Source organism: Haemaphysalis longicornis, unplaced genomic scaffold (genome assembly GCF_048455015.1).
Source record: "Haemaphysalis longicornis isolate Haplotype H1 unplaced genomic scaffold, Haemaphysalis longicornis Haplotype H1 scaffold_2, whole genome shotgun sequence".
Classification (NCBI taxonomy): Eukaryota; Metazoa; Arthropoda; class Arachnida; order Ixodida; family Ixodidae; genus Haemaphysalis; species Haemaphysalis longicornis.
In genome coordinates this window covers 85,010,161-85,021,673 of record NW_027526295.1, presented here as the reverse complement: position 1 = coordinate 85,021,673, position 11,513 = coordinate 85,010,161, and the positions used below count along the sequence as shown (strand labels likewise).

Genomic DNA, 11,513 nt, shown 5'->3' with positions numbered 1-11,513 from the left:
TGCAGCTGAGCATGATTTGCGGGTCGGCGGCTGTCTTGTGGGTGTGCTTGGCGAGCGACGTCCTGCTGGTGGGTAACTTCATCAAAGGTGTGCTGGTGTCATTTCCATGACGGATATGACGTCAGTGAAATATTTCTGTATCCCGGTATAAAACACTTTCGTGCTAAAATATAAAATCCGAAAACGAACAACCCGAAGTAAAACGTACTCTGTAGAACTAAAGGTTGCTTCCCCGCAAGAAAACCCCGTGGGCAGGGGTGCACCCTTTACAGGCCGCTTGCGTCGTTGTACTGGCGTCACTTCCGTGAACGATATGACGTAAGTGAGATCTTTGTGAATCCCGCAATAAAACACCTTGGGGTTAAAACTACTTAAACGACACGGAAAGGCAAGCAGGCCACGAAGCCACCGTAGCTGCACACGCCACTCCGCAAGCGATTGCCGGCGCCCCCGCACCGCTGTGGTCGGCGCATCTACTAGAGGACGAACACGATCTGCTCGAATTCTCCACTGCGGCGCGCCGCCAGTGTCGCACCGAAATATTGTTACACCGTGTCCCAGGCGAACGATCTAGACGAGTGGAGAAAGAGTCTGCAGCGCCGATACCACGCGTCATGTTAAATGTATGTCGAACAGCCCGCAAGTTCGGCGTGTGGGGCAGCGCTCATATCACAAACGTTGCGGGCGCGCAAGTATGTATGGGGCCATCATTACTATCATCGCGAACAAACTCGATCCGTCATTAAAGCTTTCAGCCCAGTTTCGGGAAGGCATGCGTGGTTTTGCCATGCGTTGTTTTTCCGCTACAGAGCCAGTTAAGCCCAATACAAGCATTATACATTTTTATACACTAAAATACCGTCGTTGTCATGAGAACGGGTGTAGAAAGCTCACTCAATTGTGAGTACTCGGTAAATGGAAGAGGAGATGTAAGGGGCGAATCTGGGTACTAACCGACTTCAAGGTTGGCAATGCACATTGGTTATTCAACTCAGCTCTGTGAAAATTCCGTGTGTCTGCAGACCTGCGTGAATGAAGAACACGAATTTTAGCGGGAAACGGACAATGACGACAACATACAACAGCCTAGTTTGAAAGAGCTGTAGTTTGGTAACTTACTGCTGTTCATTCAAGCCACAAAAGACGTTTTTGGTAAAAAACCGCCACAAATGTTGAAGAGCTTCGAAATTTTCTGCTACAGTGACGCAAGATGAGTAGGAGTGATATATTGATACAAGGTGAAGCGGTATTTACAAAGGTGTATTTACAATACTTATTTATGTTATGGGCCAGCGATAAGTACATTGTTATTAATGTTTTACTTCATGTTCGCATTCAAGTCATGCCCTGAAACGAAACAAGACACTTTGACACAATAGCCCAGTCATGGGTTCAGCGGCCACCAATTGCAAAAACAGTATTCTGCGATGTCACAGAAAACCCGCTGCACAATGCCTGGCGATTTGCCACTGGTTGCTAGGCTTTTTTTAATATTTTATAGTTAGCGATCACTTGATATGGTTTTCGTGAAAAAGTAGTCTCTTTCATGAAATAAACTTTCGTTTGTACTTTATGGCCTCTAAAGAGGTTCGCAGACATTGACAGAACAAACATCTTTAATGCTGAACGAAATGGTGATGTGTCATCAGTCCAAGACGCCTTGAGCTCTGGGTGCTTGGACAGCCCTCTTAACCAGCAGGAGCGGCTTTATCCTCGACGTCGCAGGTGGTTACATTGGTCTCCCCTGAAGTTCGTCAGAAGAATACAGTAGAACCTGGTTGTTGCAAACACTTATATAGCACTTATATAGCGAAATATCGTATATACGGACTAAATATGAACTTAAGTTTGTCACGCTTTATTTTAGTGACAATTAATATTTTCATAACGAAATAAAAACCGCGAGAGCCACGCGATATCGGCTGCAAGGAAGAAATTTAGTTTACCACCTATTTGTCCGGCGCCTAATTTTTAGGACATGCTTGATTCTTCGGAAGACTTCCTGGCACCAGGATATTGAGCTTTTGGGGGGACCATTAGCTTTTTCGGACTGTTCAATTTTTCGGACACTTTTGCGGTCACTTAAGGGATCGAATGATCAGTCATCAACTCTCCTTGGTCCGTGCAACGCTCAAAACTCAAAAGCTACCATAACAAAACCAAAATACAAAACGTTGAAAGAAAACACAATCACCTTTTAGCAGCTTGGAATACTGCAGAGGTAGAAAAGACCCTTTGTTATGTGGAAGATTTTGGAACACCTTGTCCTGCTCAGTGCTGTGAGAAGCCACAAGGCGACGAGCACATCGTTGTTGTAGTAAATAAGAACGAAGGTATGTTTTCACAAACCATCTTTGTTCTTTTGCAGTTTCACGTTCTCATGTTCTGGTCCATTTAAATAGAAATGCCACAAGGAGCCAGGTAAGGATTACCTCTTTCACAGTGGGTTCGAAGCCCAGAATAATGCGTTTTTGTATCTAGCATTTTTTCACGAGCCATATTGCCGATTGGTTTCGAGCTAATTTCTACCTCTACAGTTACAGCGAATGTGTTGGATATAACAAACCAATTTACTGCAGCGATACTACTTCGCTTTAATCAGGTTCGAGCGTAGAAACGATTTTGCGAATGTAGTGGGATGTGGTCGCTGTCCCCTAGCTAATGAAATAGGATCCCGGCGGAAGAGGCATCTAAGCGGTGAGTAAAGGGCGGGTGCAGTGTACCGAATTCGTATAATATTGTTACGGTGACGTGAAGGAAGACGTGCAGCCAAGCGGTACAAGAGGTATCCGCACAATGTATTTACAATCGCGAGAGCACCCTGCAGGCCAGGTGCAAGATCCTCTTCTACTTCGACATCTAGCTCGTTTTTCGAGTCCGCGTGCGCTACCGTCATCTTCTTTCGGCTAGTATCTGGCACATGTCCCAATGTGGTGCATAGGCTATGCACGTACCGTAGCGATATGAAAAGGGTGTTCGCCTGAAGGACACGGAGCTGTCAACCGCGTTCTTTGATAGGCATGCATATGTGGCTGAGTAGGTGATTTGTACAAACTAGTATGATGCGTGATCTCATGAACCAAATGGTATCGGACTTCCCTGCTTGTTTCTAGGCTCACTTTAAGATACGTGTTGGACCACGAGTTAAGCGGATTTGTGACCCGGAGTCGCACAGTAGATTGGTACGGATGTCACCCTGATGTGTGTATGCGGCGGGCGCTGGGAGCTGATTTGGAGTGTTGCGTCCCCGCGAGGAGTTACGGTACGCTTGCGTTAAAGCAGTGATGATGACTAAGGGGTTGTATCTGGGTAGCATTGAGCACGTGGCATGTTTATTGTGTTGGACGACCATGGTCTGCGTTGCGCTTACGGCAGGTCAAATTTCGCCCGTGTATGCCGAGGTTGGTTCGTAATAAGTAAGTAAGCAAGTAATTGAGTACATAAGTATGTAAGTAAGTAAAGTATTTAGTAAATAATAAATGAATGCATGAGAGACGGATAAGGAAGTAACTAAGTAATTAAGTAAATGTGTCAGCGAGCGGTAGAAAAAGTAACCAAGTGAGGGATTAAAAATGTAAGTATGCAATTGAGTGAGCGAGCGTAAAAAGTAAGTGAATGAGTAGATGAATAATAAGTATGCAGGTAAACAAGCGAGTGAGTGAGTAAAAAAGCAAGTACGAGAGGGCCTGAGTAAATTAGTATTTGAGTAAGTGTAAAGAGTCAGTGAATGAGTAAGTAACTGAACAAGTAAATATGTGCAAGGGTACTTTCATAAGTGAGTGAAAGAGTAAAAAAATAAATAAAAACTCAGCGAGCAGTAAAAAGTATGCTAGTGAAAAGTAAGTGAACAAGGAAGAAATTGTATAATAAGTAAATGAAAGAGTGAGTGAGGGAGCAAAAAGAAAGTAAGCAAAGAAGTAAGAGACTAAGTAAATGGGCGAGTGAATTAGGGAGCAAAAACGCAAGTAAGCAAGCCAGCAAGAGTAATTTCGTAACAGTGATCCCTTCTGACACAGGGCGGGTGCTTAAAGGGTGTGAGGAAGTATGAGGTAATGAGTGAGAAGAAAAGCCACCCATGGTGTTCATGTAGCGTTTGTAGATGGTCTAGGTGGTCTATTCCTTGCGTCTAGCGTGAGGTTCGGGGTGCATGTTACGGGAGAGAGAGAGAGAGAGAGCGGCGGGGAGTTGTCTCCTGATCTCGCGAGTTTCTCGCAAGGTCAGGAGGCACTGAAAATGCCCAATACAAGTCGCATTTACGATTTTACTTCCAGGCACCCGATAAATACCGGAGAGATAATTTATCATACGGAGGCTCTCATCCGCACGATGAAACGCATGCAGAAGTTGTTACCTCACAATACAGTTAAACCTAGATATAACAAACCTCTCGGTAATGAAATTCTAGATTTACCGAAGTTTTTCAGATCCCCATTGCCAGCCCCTTGAAAACCGCGTGTTTGCGACCGCTGGTGTAACGAAAGCGTTGCGCCAGTGAACCTTGAGGTAATGAATTTGCTACGCTGATGAGCCATTGTTTTTGCCCTTTTGGGGGGAAATTGGCCGGAGAAATGCACTTATTTAGCGAACTTCGTCGGCACCACAAACTACCGTGCGTTTTCAATGTGTGTGCGGAGTCGATTAGATGCAAGGTCTGCCAGTCGGCGTGTAGTCGCGCGTCTCCAGTGTCATTGAGGTGTCGGTACGTCGGTGACGAGTGCTGCTTCCAGAAAACAAAGCATTACGTCCTATAAAGCCAAACTTGCAATTTTAAACGGCGTCCCCGTCGGCGAGAAAGGAGAACATAGCCGCCCTGTACAGCATCCCAGCTAGCACCATCTCAAGAAATTTGACAACGGCAAAAAACATCAAGTTCGTGAATAGGCGCCCTTTCAGCTTAAGTTCGGCTCTTGAAACTGGTTAAGGCACCGAGGTGTGTCAAAAGGCAAAACTGATACTTGATGTTACCTTTGCGAATAGGGCGGTGAGTTATTTTGATTCTTTGGAGTGCCGTGTACAGAATAACTTCGTTGGAAAGCAGAAGGCGCACAGCCCGCGTTTTTCTACTGGGATATAAATCTCTTAGAGGGAGAGTTCACTATCCACAATGTCTAGCATTTTGATTTAGTTTCTGCTTCATTTACGAGAGCCTCAACTCGAATCCTGCATGCAACGAAAACCTGTATGTAACGTAACATTGCGAATTTTCATCAACTTCGGTCCATCCATGTTTCCCTGTATAACAGCTACGGGGAATTATTTTAACCTCGCGGGCGTCTCGCCTTACAATTCATCTCGGCCTCCAATAACAAATTTTGCACTGCCCGTCTAGAAAACCTACAAACAAGATTTATCGGAATGTTCTCGTGTATTACGACTTTTCGATTTCCAAGTTCCTTTTTTTTCAGTTTCGGAATATTTTTTCTTTTTGCCTGTGGCTATTACATTATCCATTGCATTTATTGTAGCTAAATCCTGTACTGAAATTTTGTCCCGCGTAGACCACTGGGCTGTGTTTTTATCTTATTGATGCAATGTGGCTGTTTGATGTTCCATTACGGAGTTTCTTATGATTCATGACAAATTTGAAACAAGAAAACAGTGAATAGGATTCCATAGAAGCCTTTTGCTCGGAAACCCTTGTTACCAATCATCATAGTTTAATATGAAGTACACAAAATCTACGTTTGTGTGCGGTGTTTCACGGTTAACTTGAGGCAGTAAGTAGAGGGAAGAGAGCACAATCCAAAGGATCAAAAATATTTCAGCTTTATCGTTTTTATTTTAAGTACTGTTCCTTATATCCAGAAGCCCTTCTATTTCAGAACCAAGGGGCAAGCTTTGCACCCTCGTTGAAGATTATAGCTTCATGACTATAAACTCTTTTCTATCTTTTAGCCAGCCCAGGGACCCTGGCGGCCGTAACCGAATCCTCCGTAGGTGGATGCAGCCGTGTAGGGAGACGAATAGCGGCCGCCACCGGCCGGACGAGGGTTGGAGTTGAAGACGGCATCGGCACTAGCTCCGGGCAGCGTTCCGGGTTCGTTGGTGTCGACCTGGGCGCGGAATCCACCGGCGTCGGCGACGTAGTTGACGCGGCGGAAGAGGCCGCTGGCGTCCGTGTAGCCGAACGAGCCGGTCTTGGCGTTGCTGGCGTCTCCCTGCTCTTTGTGGTACGTCTTGGTGCCGAACTCGTCTACGTTGTCGTAGCCGAAGCTGTACGGCTGCGCCGGCTGTGTAGGACGAAAGTAGAAATGCGGCGCGTATACTATGAGAAACAGGTACTGCGGTAAGCGGTTTGAACTTTGCCGCAGTTACTATATTTCCAGAAATTTCTCATGCTGGTATAAGACACAAGTAGAATGGCCAATTTCTCTGAGGCGTAACACAATGATCGGTATGAGCAGTAGAGTGGCAGTACTATAAGAGATAAAGCGAAAGTATTAACTCACCATTTCTTATGCGAATTGTTAATGTCATCCCCGCATAAAGCGCGTTTAAAAACTGTGCAAGGTTCTGGTATGTTTCATTGTTTTATTATGGGAACGCTGTAGGAAACGGCACGTCTCGTTCTTTGTTACAATCATTCTGCCACTACTTCTGTGCGCCAAATTTCCGCTTAAGAAGTTCGCCGGCGGAAAAAACTTAACCAAATAGATGAAAATACTGCTGTGGACTCATCAATACAAAGTGGTGCTTTGGAGTTTACCAGAAATTTCTTCAGAAGTGTTTTTTGCTATATGTAGTGACAATGTCTTGGGAAAATAGCCTCCTTATTTCGCGCTAATATGATCAAGAAAAAACGAAATGGAGCACTTACGTAATACTGTTCTTGGCGGGCGAACCTGTTTGTTGCTGCGGCGAAGGAAGGCCCGAAGCCGCCCCCAAATCCACCGCTGTATCCACCCCCAAATCCACTGATGTATCCGCCTCCGAAGCCACCCGGGTATCCACCACCGAAGCCACTTCCCAGTCCGCTACCGAAGCTGCTGCCGAACCCGAACCGGCCTCCCGCAAACGCCGCGGGTAGTATGCAGATCAGCAGAGCCTGCATGAGGTGTTAGCACGCACATAGAAACTTCACGAACCGTTTTATGTTCGTCTTACATGACGTGCGTGTTATTGCGTGCCTTTATAATGAAGGAGTTACTTCACCAAGAAAAGTTACTTAGCGTTCTCTCTTTCTTTTCAGTTTCTATAATAAATTTAGGTATTACACGCATATCCAGTGGCAGTATAGTGTTAAGAAACTGCGATGAAGGTGTTTGCATCTTTTCATACCAGTACTGGTTATCGTTTGGCTTTACTGTAAGAGGGAATCACGCAAGTCAGACTCATTGTTTATAGTAGTGAGGTGAGCAACGGAGGTCAACACAATCACTGATAGGTGCAGCAGGAACGTTGAAATTGTGTACTCAGTGCTTTGGCACTGAAAGCGCGGAAAGGCAGTTAGCCAGTCGCCCTAAAGATTCGTAGCAACGGAACAGATAATTTAAGATATTTAAACTAGCACTCTCCGTCTTGGGGAACCATGCAAAACGGCGTAAATTACCATTGTTATAAGTAGGGCTGGTTCTTTGCTCAGGTGACATCTATTTTACTGCGCAATATTTCCAGAAAGATAAAACCTATTAAAGGTTAAGGCAATGTTAATGCATATTTTAAATTCACCGAACTTACGTTGCAGAACACGGCAGTCGTGGACATCATCGTAAATTATAGCCGACGCACACCTTTGGGACTCAAAATGTGATGGTAAAAATCCACTGTCTCTTCACTGGGAAGAGATGGTCTTGACGCTACTTTACTTGTTTGACGGCACACGGGGAGAGTAGAAGGAACTCCGTGCTGCGACTGACAGTCTGCACGGCAGCGATCGTTTTTAAAGCCTCAGCAGCGAGGGTGACTCGTGTGTCGATTCTGCAACTTGTACCGTTGCCTTTCCCTCTCGCAGTTTTGCTGTTTATTTCTACAGTGCTCTGCCCGGAACATTGCATTCTGCATTCCCGCCTTGAAACTGAAAAAAGTAAAATTAAGGCCGGAGCGAACAGAATGCAGCCGCGTGCACTAACTGGCTGCTTCTTGGTTGCGTAGTCATTTTAACGCCGTCTTTCCCGTCGCGTGAAGACGTGATGAGTGATTGCGTTAAGCATCGTTTGTCTCGAATACGTTTGTCCCTTTTGTAATGTTCTCGCTTCAACTGAAGAGATATCTCGTCCTTTTCGTGTTTGTTCAGAAATGCACCGTATTGTAGCCGCCGAATCTGATATCCCTTCAGAACAGTTTTAATTCACGTTTGACGTAAAAAGACGGCTTTATGTCCTTCACGCACAGCGCTAAGAAATTAGACAGAAGGTATAGGTAGGGACACAATTTCTTTAAAAAAACAAGTTCCGTGCCGACATGCACCTGACGGTACGAAATAACACCGTTACTCCAATTCTCAAGTGACTGCGCCAGGGGCGTGAAAAATAAATGGCAGGGTGCTCTTTTTTTATGTTCGAAGGGTGTTTGTGACTAAAAAATATTTCTGCGCGTAAAACGAGTATAGAGACATGAGGGTAACAGGGCAGGTCTGCCCTCATCCTTTCGCCCTTCTGCCTCTGCCCTCGTTGGACACGTAGTATTTGTTTTTCATTCACAAAATACTAGCCAGCAAAAGAGTCCTATTGTTTGAGAGGTAAGTGCAGCAATGATTTAACATGCGCGTATAGGCCAGAGAAAAAACTTATGACTGGCACATTTTATAAGACATAATATCTAGCATCATAACTGCCTGAATTTAAAAGCTTCAGGGAACGCAGGATTTTCCAAATTTACTTGTCTGGCTTGCGAGTCGCGATCACCTGCCTGACTACAGCGGGAGTACCGTGAGGTGGGAGGTCATACTTCGTGGCTAGCGGCTCGGGTTTTGCTGCAGTGACAAGCTGCAGGAGAATACCGCGTAATCGGAGCGGCGCAGCTTTTTAGCAGGGAACACGGTAGGGTGCTTCGATGCCAGTTCATGACGGCGGGTGCCGCCCACCTTTCTGCGCCCTCATGAATCACCGAAGCTTATGCCTACATTTTAGACAGTTAGCGGTGCGGAAATGTCGTAGCTTTCGGTCTTTCTTATGTCATCCCAAAAAACGCAAGCGCTTTTTCTCGCTTCAGTTGGCGAAAAAGGATAAGACCATTATCAGTAGCCTAAAGGGAAGTGGGGCTGGCCGATCCCTACCGCATCAGCCCGGATAATCAACCACCGGTTGCTGACGAGAACATTATGTGTGCTAGGTCACCTGTTAGAATAGATAGCCTGAGAACTTGTTGAGCCTACTGTATCCGCCGTTTTCGTCCCCGTACGTTTCGCTGTACCACAGGAGGGTATGAGGTATCTTCGTGAACGCACCATCTGAACCCAGAAACATAGCATCAAAATTGTCGTTGTTGGCTTCATCGATGCCTAAACAGCCAGCAGCATTGCGCAGCTTTATGTATTGCGTGAAGGCCAGGAACGTATTTTTTGGTGGCGGTGTTGTACGGTGAAGCAAAATTAGCAAAAAGGATTTCTTTCTGAGGTAATAAATTCTTTGTGTATATATATACATACATACGTATTTATTTATTTTTTTTTCCATTAATTATCACGATCAGCTGTAACTACACCCACTAGGCTCACTGCAGGGCGAACACCTCTCTTTGATCAACCTCCAACTTTTTCTGTTCCGCGCCGGCCAGTTTATTTCTTGACTCCGAATTTTTCTATTTCGTCCCTCCATGGAATAATTGGTCTTCCTTTTTTCTAGACCAGTCTCTCGGCCCCTTATTGTTCCTTATTATTGAAGAGGTCGTAGTGTTCATGAACAAGTGTGCACGCGTCATTTGGGTAGACCTTCGAAATGTCAAGATATCGTTATATTTTTCATACTACAGCTGACAGTCTGCACACACACACAAAAACGGAACGATTTTAGGATGAGCTGCGTCGGGTTGAAGGATTATTTTGCCCGACCGCACAATCGACCCTAACTTTCACCTGCACTTCAAGCCTAACAGACACAATATTTCCAGGACATGGAACTCGCCAGTCTCGATTCACTGTTATCAGTGGTGCCCATTGCGACACTTCTCAAGTAATCTCTGGCGTCCCTCAAAGCTTGGTTATCAGTCCACTCCTTTTTTTTAATCTACGTAAATGACCTTCCTTCCGACCTTTCATCAACGCTTCGTCTTTTTGCGGACGATTGCACCATCTACCATCGTATATCAACTAAGGAAGATCAAGTAATACTACAGCAAGCCTTACACACAATTGATAGCTGGTGCGCTTAGTGGATGATGAGGTCGAATATTTCCAAGTGCATGTTCATACCTGTCTCCCGAAAACACACCAAAGTCATTTATTCGCACTCCTTAAACTCATGAAAGTTATCTCAAGGCGATTCATACCAATACCTTCCGTTCTAATTACAGGAGCACTAACCTCGACCGAGCATACTACAAAACTAGCTGCCGATGACTCAAAAATTCTTGGCTCAGAAGGCCATTGTAGTTATCACCGACAATCCTTCGCAAAATGGCCTTCGCAAAAGAGAAAGAGCGAGCCAGACAGCGACAGAGCAAAAAAGACGTTTGTTACGTAAGGAATAGGGGGTTTGGGAAAAGGCGTAAGCGGACGGCAGGGCTCTCAATAATTTAATTGGAGTCCAGAGACCCAGATGTAGCAGCCGCTTCTCTTTCCCTCCCAATATGCTCACGCTGATATTAAGGTTACAAGCTGGTCAAAGCTGCCTCTCATGCCTAGACAGAGGTGGAACATGTAATGTTTGAGCTGTTCTTCCATGAACATGCTCTTGGACATGGCTAGGTTGCGTGGAAGAGGGCAGTTGTTTTCCTTAAATAAGCACGGTTTTTAATGTCTGATGTTTGCAACCAGTCCCCTTTGCCCATCTATATTGTAGATACATGGGTTATTTGGTAATCTTCGGCGTTGAGAACTCCTTGTGGCACGAGCAAAGACAGTTTTCCCAGCCATGAGATGAAGAGAGAGAGAGAAAGAAGCTTTGTTTGAGGAAGTCCCTCGAGGAGAATGGAAGTACGAATGGTGGTGGCAGGTAGCGGGCTGAAGGCCCGCCCCCTCCTGGACGTGTTCTCCTTGACTTAGGTTGCTGGTCTCGTGGTGGCCGTAAGCTGGTGCCTTCTGGCGACGTCTTCCTCCGTCTTGACCATGCGGACCTGTACGTTCGGGTCGGGGCTGCGAAGCGAGGCCTCCAACCTCTCCTGAGAGGGGATTTCCGGGAAAGGGTCGTGGGGCATGCCCACATGATGTGGGCCAGGTTGGCATAGGCGCCACATAACGGCACACCGAGGTTGCATAAAGGCTGGGGTGAATATGGGTCATGATGGCCAGATTGGGAAAGACTCCCGTCTGGAGTTGGCGCCAGACGTGGTTTTGCTCTAATGTGAGGGTTTTGTCCGCCCGAGGATAGATCCGGGGGAGAGGAGGTAGTAGGTTGTAATATCATGCAAACCGATCA

At 45.7% G+C, this 11,513-nt stretch overlaps 1 protein-coding gene across 1 annotated transcript; it reads right to left on the bottom strand.

Moving 5' to 3' along the window:
• Nucleotides 1-5,891: 5,891 nt before the first annotated feature.
• Nucleotides 5,892-11,292, bottom strand: LOC144168138 (uncharacterized). The gene is made up of 3 exons (XM_077697187.1): nucleotides 11,146-11,292; nucleotides 6,818-7,045; nucleotides 5,892-6,230 (listed from the first exon to the last, which is right to left on the bottom strand). Exons 1-3 carry the CDS (start codon nucleotides 11,290-11,292, stop codon nucleotides 5,892-5,894), a joined length of 714 nt encoding a protein of 237 aa, XP_077553313.1.
• Between the last annotated feature and the right edge of the window lie 221 nt (nucleotides 11,293-11,513).